Source organism: Nannobrachium achirus (genome assembly GCF_963921795.1).
Source record: "Nannobrachium achirus genome assembly, chromosome: 19".
Lineage (NCBI taxonomy): Eukaryota > Metazoa > Chordata > Actinopteri > Myctophiformes > Myctophidae > Nannobrachium > Nannobrachium achirus.
Genome location: NC_137826.1, coordinates 37,353,470 through 37,375,340, shown reverse-complemented (window position 1 = coordinate 37,375,340; position 21,871 = coordinate 37,353,470). Strand labels below are relative to the sequence as shown.

The 21,871-nt window shown below is 42.3% G+C and overlaps 1 protein-coding gene across 1 annotated transcript in view; it reads left to right on the top strand.

Annotated features, from left to right (window-relative positions):
• The window catches only part of rapgef6 (Rap guanine nucleotide exchange factor (GEF) 6), a 236,609-nt gene that overhangs the window by 170,361 nt on the left and 44,377 nt on the right, over positions 1-21,871 (top strand). The window contains 5 exon segments of the mRNA XM_080748853.1: positions 483-686; positions 1,573-1,681; positions 1,950-2,193; positions 11,117-11,274; positions 21,225-21,239. Of these exon segments, the coding sequence (XP_080604979.1) occupies positions 483-686; positions 1,573-1,681; positions 1,950-2,193; positions 11,117-11,274; positions 21,225-21,239 (730 nt within the window).

Genomic DNA, 21,871 nt, shown 5'->3' with positions numbered 1-21,871 from the left:
GTGGGTCGCCCACATGAATGTCTGTGGCTTGATTCCATTTGGAGATCCTGTGTTGCATGCCCATCCATCTGGCTCTTTACTATTCTATATAATATGAAAGCATTAATAAAAGGATATAGCACTTAAATGGTTGGTAAATGCAGATGATACACAAATACATTATGTACTTGTCAAGAATGGCAAGAAATGACAAGAAACACTAGTCTGTAATTGTTTGTGTACTAATGAACTAGGAAATCTTCTAGTTCATTAAAGCTTTGATAAATTATTCAACCGTTGAGTCACAGCGGTTTAAAATGAGATGTGGTCTGAATAACTACAGTATAGCCTAACACCTGAGTTAGCAGTTGTGAATGCAATGTTTCTTACCAGCTCATCGGTTCGTTGAGTCATTAGCTTTATTTCAGTCATTCTGAACTAAAGTCACATTTCTCTTAAATCTGCTGACTGACTCACTCACTCATTCATTTTCCCTCTGTCAGAAAATGAAGGGCCACCTGCGGCTGCTGAACATTGCTTGTGCGGCCAAGGCCAAGTGGAGGCAGATCACGCTGCAGAAGGCGTCCAGGGAGTCTCCCCTCTACTTCAGCCTGCAAGGGGGCAGCGAGAGGGGTTTCGGCATCTTCGTGGAGTCGGTGGAGGAGGGCAGCAAGGCTTCGGAGGCCGGGCTCAAACGGGGAGACCAGGTAAAATAGGAGAAGATGGACTGTGTTTTTCTTGGTTCGGTTCTTGACTCATGCATACCGGTAGTGTTTATTTAGTGCGGTTAATTCACATTTATTTGAACTGCTGTTTGTGGCATGATTATCCACACAGAACGCGATAAAGTGCCATACTCAAAGATAGATTTTTCATCATAAATAAAGGTCCTAAATCAACCTGAATGATTGGGGCATTACCAAATGTGCCATGTCCCATTTTGTATAGAGCGGAGTCGACTAGCATTTTAGGTTTTTCATTTCAAATGAAAGCAGGGAATCATAGCATATAGGTTAATTAGATTGCGTGAACAGTAGTTTATAGCTTACAGAACTGAAGTCAAGTTCTTAACCAGAGCATACACCAATTGAATGGCACACATTCAGAGATTCTCTCTCTACTAATATGTCTATCCCGTCTTGCAATGCTACAGTATTAACTCACCTTTTCTGCTTAAATCAAAAATCGTCACGAATGAATTGTTTGTGAAATATTACTGACGTTTTTTTGGATGATTTATTCGTTGCATAAGGACCTTTACCTCTCGTGTTTCATTCTCACTTTTTACTTTCATTTGCAATGTACTTCCGAGGATAAAATAAAGTTGTACGCAGAGGCCATACTTTACGGTCTTTATGGTGCTGATACCGTGTTAGAGTTACACGATTTGGTGTGGCTTCTTTTTATTGTCATCGCCTCATCAAACGAATTGATCTGCACTCTCAAAGTATCAGTATGATTTAATGGCATGCAATACGACACAACAATCAGTCAGTCCCAAAGAATCTGATACTAGGGAGTATTAACGGATCCAAAACGTACAATCTGTATGTATTCATGTCCAGTTGTAATGCACCGGAATCTCCCTTTCAGATCATGGAGATCAACGGGCAGAACTTTGAGAACATCTCCTACGCCAAAGCCGTGGACATTCTGCGGAACAACACACACCTCTCTCTCACCGTCAAAACCAACATATTCGGTGAGTGAAATGTCTTATCACCAAGGATCTCCATATAAGGGCATAACGGGATTCTGTTAGTGTGGTGCCCCTGACATCACTGTGATGTTAGAGCGTCAAACCCATAGACCATAAAAAATCGTACATGGTCGGACGGAGACATGATGTGCCATTTCTCATACTAAACTGTGACCTACGGTCTCAATAATATAAATAATTTTTCAGTCATAGTTTTAGCCAACAAAATCAACACTCTGGTAACCCACCACCTCCCCCCCCCCACCCCCAGTTTTCAAGGAGCTCCTGAGCAGGATGGTGCACGAGAAGAAGAACGGCGGCCCGCACATCCCCAAGATCCAGGAGAAGAAGGGGAACCGCTTCTCCATCCCGGACCTGCCGGGCGACATGGAGTTCCCCACCGACCACAAGAGCACCCGCAAGATGAAGGCCAACACGGTGTCGGGGGGCCGCAACAAGATCCGCAAGATGCTGGAGAAGACTCGCTTCAGCATCCTGCCGCCCAAGCCCTTCAGGTAAGAAGTTACATGGTTAGGGTTCACTGACGTTGATACTTTATTTTAGCTGTATCATCGTGGTCATGCAGAAACCTGGTATCTCCTTATTTCACCCTGTTGATGTTTTTGTAAATTAATTCCTACTTCGTCGCTCAAAAGCAACTTAAAACGGCCAAACTTTGAACTTTGAGCTTGTACAGTAGATTGGCTTATTTTAGCTTTTTAGAAACAGTTTGAAAGTGGTTAAGTCTGTCATTGGATTTTATAAACATTTAACCAATGAAAATTATGAACTAGAACTTAATAATACCAAAATAATATCGGATCCATTGGAACACACATCATTCTTTTCTTTTCTTTTTCTTTTAATTTCCTGTAAAGTAAGCTGCAGTTCTGGACATACTGTAACAAGGTTTCCAGCCGATGGCGACTACTGTATATCAAAGGGTTCAAGAGTTCAGCGCTTATTATGCTCATGTTTTATTTACAGACGTATGTTGTGAGTCTCTCTGTTATGTAGACTTCTCGCTGCCCTCCGGACAGGCAGTGGAGGAAAAAGTACTCGGAAAGCAATAACACAATTTGTGTCCTGCTGCCAGAATTACATTCGCTGTAGCAAACTTGAAAGTACTCATTATGCGGAAAGGCATAATGGTGTGGCAAATGTCACCATCATATTATTGGATTGTAATTAGTAATGCATTAATCACTAAAGGTGGAGCTTATTTGAAGTACTTTAGGCGCTGCTGAGTAGCTTAACCTATACATCAGTTAATGTATGTTTAGTATTAATAATCTAAATCTGCAAAGCAACTTAACCGAAGCTGTCACATAAACCACAGTGAAGTAAAAAGTACAATATTTGCATCTGAGATGTAGTGGAGTAGTATAAAAAAAGTAGTAAAGTAAAAGTGCCTCACTTAAGTGAGTGTACAGTACTTAGTTACCTTCACATCACTGTAGGCATAGTATAATTTCTCCGCTAGATTTTGCATCCAGAGAGAGACCAGCTAAGCTCCCAGGTATTATTTTATGGATCTCCAAAGTCAAATACATCCAGCCAGCAAAGACATTCAGGAAGCAGTATTTAGATTTTTTTTTGCCACTGGGAAACCACTGGGAAATGTGAATCTATAAAACTCTCCATCTCTCTCGTAATAAGTCGAGTGCAGTCGAGGATGCCTTTGATCAAGGCTTTTAATAATGCCACTGAAACTACCCAAGGTGGCATGTATAACAAGACCATTAAAATGATTTTACAAAGTGCATCTCATAAAGTCAGAGAAGAAAATAATTACATACAAAATAAATGCATTAATATAACAGTATTTTAAAATGCAGCACTAATTACAGTACAGGACATTCACAGTTAAGCCTGTCCCAATTTTCTTTTTTCATTAACTCCGCTATAATAGTATACTTTATATAAATATACTTCCATGATCGGGTTCCCAAGGGGTCTGTACCTGGTCCCCTTCTTTTTCTCCCCTTTACACCAAATCACCGCCGGCCCTTATAGGCGTTCAATCGACTATGTTTGTCTATTTTCCCAGAAAGTTTCCGTATAATGAACTGCCCAGGAGAGGAACGCTGGGTTAAAGGCCCACTGACCGACATTAAAAGACAAATCACCGTCATCATCATTCATAACCACTCTCCAGCAATCTGGAGACTCTTAAAGGGATTTTACACACAGGAGCTAAGAGATTGTGTGTTCTCTCTTGCCATAAACGTGTCATTACAGCCCTTGATTTTTATTTCATCATTTCATCACGCTGTCTTTCCCCGGGCCTCATTAAGCTCATTGTGTCGACGCTTGTGAGAGGAGATGCCGCTCGTGACCATGTTAATTACACCTCCAACTGTCAACGTTTGCTCTTGCATGCTATAAACACATGCACTCAGACACATGCACACGCACACGCATGCGTACACGTACACATATCCTGTTGTTTCTCTCACAGGCACTACTCTTGTACGAACACATACAGAGAAAACAACAGAACACTGTGCACACTCAAAATCTCCTACACATTGAGATGTATTGATGCAATTACAGTCTCTCTCTATGTCACACACACTCACATACAATCACCCTTCCACGCGTGCACAATTGCTCATACAGTACATACTGTACTGTATGTACTCTAGATGTATAGATATACTCACATATCTCTTTCTTTCTCTCTCTGTCGCACACTCACATTAACGAAAAGGCTCGCTCCCTCTCTGCTCTGATCATTTTCAACAGCTTTGTGCTGGTAATACCTACGGTAATCATATGTTTTCAACTTGCATGGAGGCTGATTGCCTCCTGTCCCATAGCGTCACGTGCCGTCACACAGCGGCCTTCGATCCAACAACCGGCAAACGTATTCCAACGATTCACTGCAGTCGTTTCCTTTGATCGACTAAATGGCCCCTTTCATGTAATTCGTTTGGGTCTTTATTTCGCCGGATTGAGTAGCCATTCAGTCACCCCGCAATTAAGTGACAGTGATTAACAGGGATAGACGTAGGACGAGGGATTCAGGGCCATCTGTATTCAGCTCAGTGTCTTGTGTTATTGAGATGGAAAACGCAAAAGACTGAGTGAAGGTGAACATACTGGCTGGCTAGATGTATAAACTTCCCCCACAGTTTTATATGTCATTTTGTCCTTGTGTGTGCGTGTGTGTAAGTGTGGCCAGGGCCCTGCCGCACTGCCTGCGTATGATTTAATATCCGATCGATATCATGTTAAACTTGTCCCTGAGCTGTATTCGCCCGATCGCAGTGCAGGACATGCATGTAACTGTGCTTTTGGTCTGAGAACACATGGGGCGTAGTGTTAAGTAACTACAGTAAGTACATGTATTTAAGTGCAATTTTGAGGTATTTGTCCTTTACTTGAGTATTTCCAATTTCCAATTTGTACAGTATATTTCTACATTGCAGCATTGATACTTTTACCCAAGTCAAATAGGTCTATGTGAGTACTTTTTCCACCACTGGTCATCTGCGACACATTTTGAGGACAAATCTAGACATTTTGAGGACACATCTAGAGCAGACAGATGTGGCCACTAACACTTTTGTATTCAACTTACTGTATAGATGTCTACTAAAAGCCTAAATTGTAAAGAACTAATTGAATACCCTACAATACCTACATTTGATGTATCTTTTTTTTGGCCAGGGCTGGCTTAAATGCCAAGAGCCTCTATTCTCTGATGACATTGGCTTCCACTTCATACCAGGGATTTATATGACTATAAAAGTCAGGCAAGGTATAAAAAGCCACTTTGCGATAGTCTGCTCTCTTGTCTGCCAAATGAATGTGTGTGCGGCGTGCTAGCATGTATGAGTGAATGCACACACAAGGACACGTCTGTGTGACTTTTTTTGCACACAAGCACATCACATATTGACCAGCCCAGTTGATTTAGCGCCCCCGGATTGGAAAGCAATAGACAGAGTCGTTAGGTTATAGTTAGTCTAGACACAAAGAGCAGGTGATTTACAGACAAGTCTATAATGTACTATAACTCCCTTCAAGTCAATCCCGACAATCAGTTTGCCCTTTTCAGCTTACATAGCATGTTGTTTACTTTACACCGATGCTAGTTTTGATGTTTACCTGATATCCTAGTTGATTAGCGCTACAGTGTTCTACTTATGTGACCATCCACTCTGGTACTGCATGTGCAAGTCGCTCTGGTGTCTAATAAATGCATTTTATTTTTATCTCTTGAGGGAAATTCAGGTGTTCGTGCAGCAACAGGAGGGGCACAGGTTAGAGTAAAAGGGAAAAAACAACAGCATAAACGAGGCTTGTTAGGATAAATCCACTATTAGTCTTTTGCATTGACTTATTAATAGACACACAACCATACACAATATACACAATTATTATACGTTAAGATGAGGTGAAATATCAAAATGATAAAGTGACAAATAACACTGGCATAATGACATCATAACGTGCAATAGAAATGCAATAATTAATTTAAGATTAGGGATGGGACGATAAGCGATATTATCGTTTATCTTGATAAAAAACACTCATGATAATCGTATTGTGGAGATTTTATTTATCATGATATCGTCCCCTGTCATGCACTGGAATCAATTCACCTTTTATTTGCTGTGTGTACTTTGAATATCTGGTACCACTTAAACCCCTCTATAATTGGTAAAAGGTACTTATAATATACTGTATGTTCTTTTTTTCACTCATTATCAAATGTCTTTGCCAAAAAATTGCCGATCTACAAACTCACAACGCGTTGCAACGTTTTAGATCTGCTATTCTTTGGTAAATGTTCCACCCCAGGATAATGAATTTTGCTTATCGCGATAATATCGTAAATCGCGATTTCTTTTGTCACAGTAATCGTGATATGAAATGTTCATATCGTCCCATTCCTATTTAAGATATGATTATTATTATTACTTCATGTAACCTTTTCCAAGCAGAGTCGGGATTTGTTGCAGTTTGCTCTGAAACCCATCATCGTTGATGCTAAATCTGCCTTTTATCTAACATGTTTGGAGCCAGCAGCTTTTACACCCTTGAGACGTTTTGCATTCTGTCGACATGCTGCTGTGTGTCTGTTTGGATTTGTGTCTTGTGCAGTGTGTGTGTGTGTGTGTGTGTGTGTGTGTGTGTGTGTGTGTGTGTGTGTGTGTGTGTGTGTGTGTGTGTGTGTGTGTGTGTGTGTGTGTGTGTGTGTGTGTGTGTGTGTGTGTGTGTGTGTGTGTGTGTGTGTGTGTGTGTACACATGTGGGTGCCTTTAACTTCTCTGTCAGTGCTACTTTGCTGCATCAGCGCAGACGCTGCTCCTGTTTGTTTTTTTCATGCTTGTCAATGTGGTCTCTCTCCCCCTCCTCGTCTCCCTCTGTGCTGCTTCAGGGGCCTGTTTGGGTAAGACCTCTTGTGTAACCCCCTCCCTCCCTCCATCTCTGCCATCCTTCCCCATCCGTGTAGTTGAAAACACACCTCAGGCAGCTACACAGAGACACCATGAGCTTCATCAACACAGTCACACATAGTAGTGGTTCTCAAACGTTTGAAACTCCAGAACCCCCCGGTTTTGGTGTGTGTCAGGCCAGAGACTCCCATAACTCTAGAGCAGGGGTCTTCAACGTTTTCAGGCCAAGGACCCCTTAGTTGAGAGAGAGATGAAGCAGGGACCCCCACAACCTTTTCATAGATTCCATATAGTTTCGCCGTTTGACAGCCCGATCATCAGTGTATTTTGGATTCATGTCAATTTGTGTTTTCATATATTTAACCACTTGAGCCGTCATTACCTAATAAACTTGACCTTTCACTCTGTACTTAGTCTGCTCCTTTCCCCCTCTACACCAAACCTCTTTGCCGAAAAAAAAATATATAGATATTTTTTCATTTCACAGTAAAAAAAAATATACAAAATCTGGGCATATCTAAGTTGGAGCCATTTTGGCTTCTGGCAAGGAAAGAGTTAATATAAAAAAGGAGAAGAAAAGGTTTCTATCACTCAAAGATTTGGAGGCCCCCCTGTAGTAACTCTGGGACCCCCTGTTGAAGACCCCTGCTCTAGAGATTATACGAATGGAACCAAATGGACCCGTACGGATTCCATTTGGTACTGTACAGACCTGTAAAGGTTCCGTTTGGTTCGTAACTACTGTATGAATAATTTAGCTGGGGACCTCCCAAAACCCCCTCAAGGACCCCTGAGGTTCCCCCTTCCCCACTTTGAGAACCACTGAGCCAGAAGACCTCAGAATTGGTAGAATTGATGCTACTTAAATTCAGCAGGCAAACACATCCTTCTCTTGCCTCCTTGCCGCCTCCACATCAACCCACATTAAACTACAATTTGGCTTAATCCATTTTTTTTTGCCTACAGTATTTTGCTTTTTCTATCGTCTCTTATTTTCTAAACGTTCTGGTATTCAACCATTCCTCTGTGGATCAAGTGCTGCGGGACATAATAAACGAGGCCTTGGTTTGCTGCAGCGTTGGAATAAATGAACAGAACAGAGTGGGAGTTTCTTTCAGGTTCCCACGGCATACCCAGCACACCTTGGAACTATAGGCAATAGAGAGAAACCTTTTTCTCTGTGCACAATACACAAATAAGGCTACATCTTTAACCCGGGAATTAGCCCTCACAAAGCCATAAGTCAAGTGTGCTCCATCTCAGCCGTCGTAAGCTTGCTGTGTGCACCCTTCATTTGTGACTGTAAAATTGTGTATGGGTAAATTCATCCCCAGAGTTGCTGACAGCTAAGTGAAGTAAATTGTCTCTCGCCGCATTATGACTGCCACACCGCTCAACAGCCCTCATGCATTTTGCGATAGCGTTTTCTGTCACCATCTCAGCTTTGGTTGTCGTAAGGCATTAGGAGGCTTACGATGCACACGAGTGCCTTCCATCTCTGTCCAGGGTTAATTTGAGCCCAGCGTTTATCTCAATTGGGGCTTTTTTCGCCATTACTCTCGGCCATCTCTCTCTGAATCTCTCTTACTTTTATTGTCACTCTCCCTCCCTCCCTCCCTTCCTTCCTCCCTGTATCTTTTTTTTTCCTACCCCTCAATTTTTCAATGTATCTTTAGTCTCATTCACTCCTGTGGATGCTGCGGCACGCATCACAGATTACCGAGGCTTTGCTACAGTAGAGCTCAGCTATTCCACCAAGGCCCTGCTGTGTTGTGCCACCCAATCTTTATTCATTAGTTCAGTATGTGATGTTTAACATTTTTTAATGTTTAGTCTGGGGATTTTGTGGATTCACCTCATTTCAATTACCACTTAAGGCCTATTTGACTTCCTCATTATGACAAATTAAAGCAAAAATAGCTGATCTACAAGCTGTTGAACAGAGAAGTTGAATACCTTTGCCTATAATCGCATGCCCAAAATAAGGACATGTGGTTGAAAGTGGTTAAGGTACTGTAGGTGTTTTGGCTCTCATCATTCTTTTAACGTATGCAAATTGCTTGTAAATATGCTGTAAGTTTCAAAACTAAAAATGGACACGCCAGCCGAGGCCCCGAAGGCAATAAGCGAACGAAGCTGTCAGCAGCAGTCACACATCTACAGTATTTACCGCTTTTGGGTATTTCGGTCTTTCTTTCTTTTCTTTTCTTTTCTTTTTTGTTTTCTTTTATTTTCCCGTGGGAGACAGGATTTGAAGCTCGATTCCCTTGAGTAGGAAAGCCTCGCATAGCAGTTTACAACAAATCAAATGACTGTCATTGTATTTAACTGTAGAATACAGTGATTGTCCAAGCATTTGTTCTTCACTGTGTCCAACATGATAAAACTACATGTTCATTTTGACACGCACACACATGCGTGCAGTGAACACACACACACACTTTTACAAAATTTCGCGGACATTGCATTAATGTACCTCAATTCCATATTCCCATACTAACCTAACAGATGCATGTCTAACATTAACCCACACCATATGAGAGAACGGCAGTTAAATCTAACAGTAAAATAAATAAATAAACAATTTAGTCCCCACTTACACACACGCTCCATCTAAGCCCTCGTTTTTGAGCTCCAATCTAAACAATCTGTGGTTCTCTGGGGAGCTGCCCTTTGTTTCCTGTCATCAGCCGACTCCAGCCTCATAGAGAGACCCAGTCAAACTAATGACATCATTAATGTAAAGGTTAGCGTTTGCATATAGCTGAGTGGGTAGCCTCTTTCACACACGTGCAAGCTTACCCTGAACTAGGGATGGGACGATAAGCGATATTATCGTTTATCGTGATGAAAAACACTCACGATAATCGTATCGTGGAGATTTAATTTATTGTGATATGGTCCTCCATCATGCACTGGGATCAATTCACCTTTTATTTGCCGAGCTGCATATCCGGTACCACTTAAACCCTCCATAATTGGCAAAAGGTACTTATAATATATGTACTTGATACAGTCTTTTTTTTCACTCTCTATCAAATGTCTTTGCCAGAAAATAGCCGATCTACAAGCTCACAACGTGTCGCGTTGTGAGCTTGTAGATCTTCTATTTTTTTGGCAAATGTTCCGCCCCAGGATAATGGATTTTGATTATCGTGATAATATCGTAAATCACAATTTCTTTTGTCACAATAATCGTGATATGAAAATGTCATATCGTCCCATCCCTACCCTGGACCGCTGGCTCCAGGGTAAGTGCTGGAACAGCACATGACGTTTGCTAGACTTGCACTTGAAAGAAGAACCCTCAAACACACTCACACACTCACCAACTCACTCCCTAAGGAATATAGAAGCGACCATTGTTTCCGCCGTCTGTGTCGTGCCTTCTGTGTGCCATGTCTGCTTTGACACGCCTCATGTCTTATGTGTCCCTTGTCTCTTTGTGTACGTGTGTGTAGTGTGTTTATTTCTAAACGTGTGTGTCCAGTGCGTGTCTGTGAGAGCGCAGCAAAGCAGTTGGCGCCATTCATGGATCGTCTCATGGATGAATTTGTAACAGTTCCCCTCCTGTCTGTTAAATGTTAAAGATCCGTTTCACCTGCCCTGAAATGGACTTTATTACGTGCTCCTGCGATGGTAGACATTTTCCTAAAAGTCCCACAGCGTTGTTTTTCTTGTTATTGGTTGGGACAGAGTTATGTACGGTATGTACTTTACGCCGTTTACTGTCTCCTGTCTCCAATCAAGCAAAAAAAGTGCACTCCTCTACTGATTCTCACTTAAAAGCTTACAACAGTAATAACCAATACAACCGCTTGGGGATATGGAAATAAATGTCTACCGCTGCAGAATGAAATAAATAAATAAATAAATAAAAACTTCAAAAGCTAATATTGGCGGATCGCTCAAACCTTTTTGTTCACCAGTGCCGAGCGCTTCCAGACGTTCCCGTCTAAGACTGTTTCTCTCTCTCCCTCCCTCTCTTGTGTCTTTCTCTCCATTCATCCATCCTCTGGTGTGGACAGTGACGGAGGCGTGGGCCAGTCCCAGGACGACAGCATCGTGGGCACCAAGCAGTGCCGTCACAGCGTGGCCATCATGCCCATCCCGGGCAGCCTGTCCTCCAGCAGCCCTGACCTGCTGCAGCCCGCCACCAGCGTGCTGGACTTCTCCAACCCTGCAGGTGAGAGCAGCACAATGACTCACATGATGGGAGTGTGTGTGTGTGTGTGTGTGTATGTTATTTTTTTCTTTTTTTTTTACCCATTAACTCATTTAATGCCACCCTTTCACCACTAGAGGGGGCCAAGAGTGCCACAGACAATCCCATAGAGATATGCTGGTATATGCAGAAGCCCTGCAGCCATGACTTGCCTAAACACGTTCCTTTGTGCATGTACAGGAAGAGGATGAAGTTAGCTTGAAGTTAGCTATTGGCTACCAAGCATTTTAAAAGCCTTATTTTCGTCAACTTAGCCATGATTAAACCTTGCACACCTCATGCATGGGAAAAAAACAGAGAAGAATGAGCTCTAAAAAATCCAATGCAATCCTGGATTGCATTGTTGTGGGTTTGTGCAGTTTGTTCACAGCTTTCAAACAAAAAAATCCGATTGGAAATCCGTTCAGGCATTCTTGAGATAATAGCCATTATGTTTTACACTGTTGTGAGCTTGGAGGTCTGCTACCTGAGTTGTATGGGGGTTGTATGGGGGTTAAACATGCAAAATCGCGATTGAAATCATGTTCACTAGTTTTGATGGGGTCCAAAAAAAAAAATTTCAAAAAAAATTTTCAAAAAAATTTTTTTTTTTTTTTTTTTTTTTTTTTTGGAATCACGTGTATATACGTGATTGGCACTGTGGGATGCGCTAATATATCACGTGTATACACGTGATTGGCACAGAATGAGTTAAGACCTGAAAAATGATTTACAAACATCTTTGTGATTAAAAATAAAGTGACACAGATGCTTTCCATGGCTAAATGGGTTAAAGATATGTTCTGGGCTTTTCTAGAGTAAGACAGGGACTGATGCAGCAAAGGCCGTCGGGCTCGGGAATCGAACACGCGAACTCACATTAGAGTCATATGGTATGCGCTAGTGTTGCGCGGGTGAGGTTTTTTTCATAACCCGCACGACCCACAGCCCGCACGGAACGTAACCCACCCGCGCCCGCGCCGCAGAACAATATACAAATCAACGAATCCGCCCGCCCCGCAACCCGCATTTAAAAAAAAGATGGTATATCATCTCCACAATAGCTCATCTTTATACGGCTCTTCTAAGTACCCAAAGTCGCTTTACAGAAAGGTTTACAGCAGCACAATATTGTCATGGGCTAAATAAACAAACGTGTTGTTCAAATTGGGGTTTAGCCTAAAAGACATTCATTCAAAGACGTTCATTCTCTAATCGCCGGGCATCGTCAGGGTAAGAATGGCGGTTTTATGTAAATCATATTTATACAGCGCCTCGCACTTTAAACAGACAGCAAAAAACGGACAATATTAAATCCTGTTGGTTATTGATTAATCACCAGATTGGAGAGATGGGAGCGACTCGAGGTGAGCGTGGTTGGTTCATTCAGTCAAAAGATCCGCCTCACTTGTGAAAGTTGCATTTCAAATCGTATCCGTTGACTGGCTGGTTATATAACTTAACCGACACAAAGTATTTAGCTATAAACGGACTTGTGTGGATGACAGAGAGTCAGAGCTCAGAGACATTTAAGTGAAATCCTGATCAGCGACACGCGCTGAATTGTTTGTGCATCTTCTCTGCTGTGCTCACGTTGTGTCAAATGTTGGCAAGATGTGGTTCGCGGCCCCAATTGGGACGGTCCAAGGAGCGGAGGAGAAACCTCGCTGGCTCGCTCCTCTCTGACGCATTTTAAAACTCGCTCGCTCGTGCTCGTATTCAAACGTTGTATTCTTATTCTTATAGGCCTACTCTTATTAAGAATAAAAGGCAAATAAGAACAGGTGATTATTCTTATTTATTTTTTGCACGTGAGAGTGGTGATAACCCACCCGCCCACCGCCCGCCTGAAAAGGTCTGAAACCACCGGGTCGGCCCGCGCACCACTAGTATGCGCCTTAACCGCTAGGTCATCGGCGCCCAATTTTTTAATTGTGATTCAAATCAAATTTCCGATGCGTCTCCCTGAAGCCTGATTTATAGTGTGCTGCATGAGGGTGTCGCCCTCTGAAAATAGCCGGTCTAATCTAGATTGTAGATCTGCTATTTTTGATGAAGTATTACTCATGTCCTTTGTCGTTATGTTGTTGCCACAGCAACCAATGCAGATAGGTCGACGATGGCTGAATACTGATATCTGATCACTTGCCGGTAACGGTGTGGACAGTCAGTCTCTAAAAAGATCTTATCTGAGAAACAAATGAGATTTTCCCGGCTGTTCTGAACAAAGCCTTGATCCTGCAAGGAACCCTGCAGTAACGGTTTCTGTCCATGCCGGTGCAGGGGCCAGGCTGCTCGATTTGGTACAGTATGTTGCACTAAAGGCAGCCAAAGATCTGCAAAGCTCTGTTGTAACACCTGACTGCAGACCCGTCGTCCTTTTTGTCCGATGGTGGCATAGAGCAGTGGTTCCCAAACGTTTCAGCTTGTGAGTCGTTGCCCAAAAGAGAGATAAGATGTTTGCCCACGACACAAACTAGTGAAAATAGCCGCGTTGTGAGCTTGTTGTGAGCTTGTAGATCGAGTTTTTGGGAACCACTGGCACAGAGAGACACTTGTAGAGTGAAGGACCCTGCTGCATTGTGAGCACAGGGGCTCGCCTTACTCTGGCGCCCTGCGTGCCTTCCACCGTAATTACATAAAGCAGCAATGTGAGAACTGCAGTGTAACTTATATACTTCCATCTGACAGGCACATGCACACACACACACACACACACACACACACACACACACACACACACACACACACACACCTGCACAAATGTGTGGTGATATACTGCTGTCATACACACCCTCATACAAATTGAAATATACAGCTTTCACTCACATGCATCCATTCACATGAAACACACTCATTTCAAAAGTACTGTACTTTGCTATTATGTGGGATTCGCACACATACTAGTGCTAGAAGATTTTAAGAACATGTATTTTCATGCACCCACGCACGGACACACACACACACACACACACACACACACACACACACACACACACACACACACACACACACACACACACACACACTCATTTCTTTTGATTTGACTCAAAACAGCAGTGGAACGGCGTCCATCTGAGAGGAATTAACCTCCCGGACAATTACTGTAGCTCTCTTTATTACGTTTCTGTCTGACAGTTTTGTCGGCTCCTAATTATTAAAATTACAAAGTGGGGCTCCCGGAGGAGCAGGGAGATTAAGAGAGAGAAAGTGGAGGGGGAGAGAGAGAGAGAGAGAGAGAGAGAGAGAGAGAGAGAGAGAGAGAGAGAGAGAGAGAGAGAGAGAGAGAGAGAGAGAGAGAGAGAGAGAGAGAGAGAGGGAACGTGAGAATAGGGGGAGAGAGAGTATGGTACAAATCAAAACTAATCCACTCAATTAAGCTAGTCAAAACTGGAGCTTTTTCTATCTGGCTAGAAATAAACAAAGAACTAACCACAACTGAAAAAAATGTATTTCTGTGTGCTATCTACATCCCCCCGATAGAATCCCTTTATTTTAAGGAAGACATGTTCTCCACTCTAGAAGAGGAAATTAGCTATTTTCAGGCACAAGGTCACATTATGGTTTGTGGAGACCTAAACGCCAGAACAGGACAAGAGCCTGACACCCTCAGCACACAGGGAAACAAACACTTACCAGGGGGGGAAAACATCAGCTCCCCAACATGTCCCCCGAGAAACAATCACGATAAAGTAACAAATAAACATGGGTCACAGCTGCTGCAGCTCTGTCGCTCACTGGGTCTGTACATAGTTAATGGTAGGCTCAGAGGGGACTCCTTCGGCAGATATACATACAGCGCATCCCTTGGAAACAGCACCGTAGATTACTTTATCACTGACATAAACATGACATCTCTCAGAGCTTTCACAGTCAGCCCACAAACGCCCCTGTCAGACCACAACAGAACCACAATCTACCTAAACAGATCAACACACAGCCACGAAAAACAAAAACCAAACAAACTACACAATGTTAGAAAACTCTACAAATGGAAGGAAAATAGTTTAGAAGCATTCCAAAATGCTATTAGGCAAAAACAAGTCCAATCACGTCTAGATCAGTTCCTAGGAAAAACCTATCAAGAAAACAACGAAAGTGTAAACAGGGCAGTAGACGACCTAAATAATATATTTGACCTTACAGCTTCATTAGCAAGCCTAAAGGTATCAAATAGGAGAGCCAGGAAAAAACATGAGAACGATAAATGGTACGATAACGACTGTAAGAATCTCAGGAGTAAATTAAGGAAACTATCAAACCAAAAACATAGAGACCCAGACAACCAGAACACACGTCTCCAATATGGAGAAACACTGAAACAATACAAGAATACAGTAAGAGAGAAGAGAGATCAACACACCAGAAACCAACTACAAGATATCGAGGACTCCATACAAACAAACAGTTTCTGGGAAAACTGGAATAAACTTAACAAACTAAAACAGGACGAACTGCCCATCCAAAACGGAGACACATGGGTGAACCACTTTTCCAGCCTCTTTGGCCCAATGGAGAAAAACAAAGAGCAAAAACAGATACAAGATAAACTGCAAAACCTAGAGTCAGCCATAAAAGACTATCAGAATCCATTAGATTCCCAAATCACCCTAAAAGAACTACAAGACAAAATAAAAACAATAAAAAGTAAGAAGGCCTGTGGTGTTGATGGCATTCTTAATGAAATGATAAAATTCACTGACCTCAAATTTCAACTGGCCATATTAAAACTCCTTAATATCGTGCTCAGCTCTGGGATTTTCCCCAACTTATGGAACCAAGGGCTGATAACACCACTCCATAAGAGTGGTGACAAATATGACCCAAATAACTACCGTGGGATCTGTGTAAACAGCAACCTCGGTAAAATTCTCTGCATGATCATCAATCACAGAATTCTACATTTCCTCACAGAAAGCAACGTCCTGAGCAAATCACAAATTGGCTTCCTACCAAACTATCGTACAACAGACCACATCTACACCCTCAACACCCTTATCGACAACCAAATAAACAAAAACAAAAGCAAACTATTCTCCTGCTTTGTTGACTTCAAAAAAGCATTCGATTCAATCTGGCACAAAGGTCTGATGTACAAACTGTTGGAAAGCGGTATCGGGGGAAAAACCTATGACATCATAAAATCAATGTACACAAACAACGAATGCGCAGTTAAAATAGGAGGAAAACGCACAGACTTCTTCCCCCAAAGCCGGGGAGTTAGACAGGGATGCAGCCTGAGTCCAACTCTCTTTAATATATATATAAATGAATTGGCAAAAACTCTAGAACAGTCTGCAGCACCAGGCATCACCCTAGGCAAAACAGAAGTCAAATGCTTACTCTTTGCAGATGACCTGCTGCTACTGTCTCCAACCAAAGAAGGACTGCAGCAGCAACTCGATCTCCTACACAAATTCTCCCAGACGTGGGCCCTTACAGTAAACTTAACCAAAACTAAAATCATGATATTTCAAAAGAGATCCAGCCGCCAAAACCAGCAATTCTTTCTAAATACAATCCCATTAGAACAAACAAAAAACTACACCTACCTTGGCCTAAACATCAGCAGCACAGGAAACTTCAACCAAGCTGTAAAAGACCTGAGAGACAAGGCAAGAAGGGCTTTCTATGCCATCAAAAGGAACATCAAAATAGACATCCCAATAAAAACCTGGCTAAAAATACTGGACTCTGTGATAGAACCAATTTCCCTCTATGGTTGCGAGATCTGGGGACCAGCCGCAAACCAAGACCTTGAAAAATGGGACAAACATCAAATAGAGACCCTGCACACAGAATTCTGCAAATCAATTCTCAGAATTCAGCGGAAAACACCAAATAATGCATGCAGGGCAGAATTAGGACGATACCCTCTCATAATCAAAATAAAAAAGAGAGCATTCAAATTTTATAACCACTTAAAAGAAAGTGACCCAGATGCACTTCATAACAAGGCACTCACACACAGAGAAACCCTAGAGAGATGCCCCCTCAGCCAACTGGTCCGGGAACTCTGTACACAAACACAAGCAGAGCCACCAGACAGACAATTCACTGGACTAAACCAAATTATAAAACAGCAGAAAGAAAGCTACCTGACACATTGGAGAGAAGCAACCCAAAAGCAGAGCAAACTAGAATGCTATTTGGCCCTAAACAGAGAATACACCATGGCAGAATACCTGAGCAAGGTGGCCGACCCAAAACAAAGAAAAATCTTGACTAGGTACAGACTCAGTGAGCACAGTCTTGCAATCGAGAAAGGACGTCACAGGCATACCTGGCTCCCTAGAGAAAACAGACTTTGCACCCACTGCACACAAAATGAAGTGGAAACTGAGCAACATTTTCTAACCACCTGTCCGCTGTACCAAGACATCAGAGACACATACTTCCCACAGATCATAACCACCCAAGGAGAGTTTCAAAATATGACCAATGATGAAAAACTCCCATACCTGCTGGGGGAAGTAAAACAATGTGCAAACACAGCAGCAAGATTCGTGAGCTGCTGTGATAAGAGAAGGATATCAAATGGAACCCAACCACCTTAAAAACCATTGTATATATCACTGCTCTGCCTGCACGTTACCGTGATGCATGAAAACTGTTTTCACCTGTATATATTTTGTTCTGATTGTATTGTATTGTATTGTGTACATTTCTGCTTTGGCAATGTAAACGTATGTTTTCTCATGCCAATAAAGCCCTTTGAATTGAATTGAATTGAATTGAGTGAGAGAGATGAGTGAATATGGTTCTAATTTATCACCACCCGCCCCCACGTTCTTAGTCTGCAGACCAATATGTCACATGTCTGTAGTGCACGTGTGCACTCACTCTCACACTCTCTCACTCACACGCTACACGTCACATAGACACAACATGGGGTATGGAACATAGACACATACACACACACACACAAACTCACAACACTTAGAGTACACACATACTGTACACTACACATCACACATGGCACCACATTAATCATCCCCCATTAGCCAGGGTTTCCATTCGTCTCCTCCAGTACTACAGCCTGCCATTAGACTCCAAAGTAGTGTGTGTGTGTGTGTGTGTGTGTGTGTGTGTGTGTGTGTGTGTGTGTGTGTGTGTGTGTGTGTGTGTGTGTGTGTGTGTGTGTGTGTGTGTGTGTGTGTGTGTGTGTGTGTGTGTGTGTGTGTGTGTGTGTGTGTGTGTGTGTGTGTGTGTGCGTGTTGTGTGGGATGTTCTGTTCTACTTATATACACCCCCTTTACCAGCGACTCTCCATGGGTTCTGTGAGTCCATTAAAACAGTGGTTTTCAAACATTTTATTGGCAAGGACCCCAAAATGTATTTTGCCGCAGACCCTCATTTGAAAAGATCTTGTGCCAGGGACAAGATAAGATATGTCAAACAAACAACATTTTTCTGAAGTAGCTAAAAAGGAATGGAGCTTAAAGGTTAAATGACATTCTGTTTTTACCAATCATAAAAGTCTTTGCCCTGGTCCTAAAAACATGTTTTAAAATGTTTAAACTTGAAAATCCACTCCATGGAGCCATGGTGTCTCTCTCTGTTTAGGTGTCATGAAAAACGGTCTGTCACCTGAAATACTCTAAACTCACCACCAGGGGAGCCTCTCTCTCCCACTCATTCTAACAAAATAAATATTAGTAGGCCTATAGTGCAGTAAGTACATGTACTTGAGTACAATTTTGAGTATTAGCCCTAACCCTAACCCTAACCCTTTCCAATGTTCAATTCTTATACTTCTACTCCACTACATCTCAGAGGCAAATGCACTTTATCTCTCCACTACAATCATTTGGAGGCTTTAGTTACTAGTAACTTTGTAGATTTTGATTATTAATACAAATCAATCACTTCAGCCCTCATAGGACAGCGATTCTCAAACTATGGTACCCAAAGTGGCCACACACACACACACACGCACGCACACGCACGCGCACGCACATACAGATCTGCGGCCGCCCCGGCTCCAACACACAGAGATGCGTGCTCGCATTTTTTGTTGCTTTCGCACAAGACAGTGGCTGTGACACAGACACACACACAACCATGGCAGCTAAAGAGGCTGAGCTAAGCCCTGGCCTGAGGCATACGCGTCTGCATGATCAGCGGGGAATTGTGTCATTACGAGCCGAGGCGCGGGTGTTTTTTCTTACCCCGGGAACGATACATTACCGGAGCCCTGCGGTTACTATGTACCTTCGCGGAGTTCAATTTAGACCGTCGGCGCCGCGGTAACGTTCAGCTCCGCTCCGCAATGCAGAAAAACGTCATGGTCCTTTGTAGTTATAGCAACATATTTTGGCTAAATGCCTCAGTTTAGAGAAACACCTATTGCTTGTGTTATAGCGTTTTACTGTCTGCTCGCATTACTGTCTGTCTGTCTGTCTGTGTGTGTGTGTGTGTGGGTGCGCTGTGCACTGTCACAGCAACGACAGAGTGTCGGTAAAAGGAGGGAGGTTCCACTTAGCTCTACCCCGGGGAGCAGTGCACTGTTAGTCGGACACAGCCGACACAGAGTGTCGGTAAGAAGGAGAGAGGTTCCGCTGTGCGCAAATACATAGCGATTTTAATTATTTCACTAAAGCATAAACGGACTACTTGATATGAAGGATATTGATGTAAATAAGATATTTGAATAGATAAATGTATTTTATATGCCCATATTTACAATTAAAGGACGATATAATGTAAGAGGTCACTTCCTCAAAACTTGGGCTGTGGAGAAATAACTCTATGGGAGAAATACAGACAGGGAGACTGGGAGAGAGGAGGACTGACGACGTATGAGTCCAGTATCCAATGAACTGCGCGTTTGAGACTCATTATGCAGAAACCGGCACAAACACACAGATAGCAGGAAAACCACTGCATGTCAAAAGTTGCGTTTTTTTTTGTGTAATTGAGGCCAGGGAACATTAAAAAAAGCATAAAAAACTCAAAATTTATTTTTGGATGTCACCACCCCTTTAAGTGTTTAAATGGTTCCTCCTTTTGCTGGGGACCACCTTGAACCCCCAAAAGGACCCCACTCTGATAACCAATGCTAGATAGGCTCTACAACACTACCTACTGCCCAATGAAGTCAGGACATTGAGGACATAATTATGGGTTTTTGTTGAGAGCTTGGAGAACAACAGTGACACATGGACAAACACACAAATTGGTTCAGGATTCCATTCAGAGATGAAGCAGAGAGATGGACTGCCAGTTTACATAATTTATGGGCCGTTTTTTGCAGTGATATTGCGTTATTGTTCTCAGCTTTTAGAGGGAGATGTTTGCCTGTGGGACTGTTTGTGTGTTGCTGTATTTATATATATATATATATATTTTCTTTTTCGTTATGGTTATACAGTGCCCGTATAAATAGACCTTTATTGATCCCATTGGGGAAATTCAGATGTGTGTCTGTGATTGTTTATTATGGTTACGACATTAAAACCGCATTGCTCCTCTGTGTTCTCTCTCTCTCTCGCTCGCTCTCTCTTCCATGTCTCTTCATTTCCTATCCTCCCTCCCTTCGCCACTTTCTCTTTCATATACATTTCTTAGCCTCATTCATGTTTCTCTCTCTGTGGTTTTTGTTTGTCATTCACTGTCCGCGGCTGTGATTCGAGGCAGATGTTAGACTGTAGACAAGATGAGTCATTCACAGCGCTCCTCTACTTTCCCATGGACAGACCAATGTAAAGAGAAAGAGGCTTTTCCCTTCTGTAATGTTTCCAACAACTTTGTCCTTTCTCTTTTTTCCCCTCTTTCTGTCTTCTATTTCTCTCTCTCTCTCTCTCTCTCTCTCTCTCTCTCTCTCTCTCTCTCTCTCTCTCTCTCTCTATCTCACTGTCCTTGACTCCTTTCCTTTGCTCTTTGTCTCTCTATTTTCCTCCTGTTTCTGGCCCTCCTTACTGCTTGCCAAGCCTTGGGACTCTACTGTAAGTATAAATACCCTCAATGTCAGTGTTTTGTGAATGTTTGTGTGTGTGTGTTTGTGTCACAGTTAATGTGCTCCCTTGCCTTCCTTTAACCATTTCAGCCATATTACTTACTTACGTCATATGATCAAAATAGCCTTTCTACAAGCTCACCGTTCGTTATGAGCTATTTTTTAAAGTTGAAAGTTAAAAGTAGTTATTTTCAATTCAATTTCCATGCCTTCATCCCATCAACTGCAGTCTTTCTATCCAGTATCTGAACTAGGGCTGGGACTCGATTAAAAAAAGAAGAAAAAAAAAAAGGAAAAAAAATAATAGAGGCTTTGTAATTAATGAATGGAAATTAATCGCATGTTTAATCGCATATAAATATTTGACCTGAGAGGCAATTAAATATATATATATTTGTATAAAACAAGTTTTCTAATTGAAATGTTCCCATCCAATGGGCCAAGCAAACAGGCGGTCTGACTGTCTTCTTCTCCCATTGCATGCACTGGGGTTTGTTGTCTGTTGGCCGTTCATTTTCTGTAATTAATTTATCTAAATGAATCAGTTAAAGTCCCAGCCTTAATCTGAACACATGTTCATTTGTACATTCATACGTCTGGACTGCACAGTTCTTCCCCCAC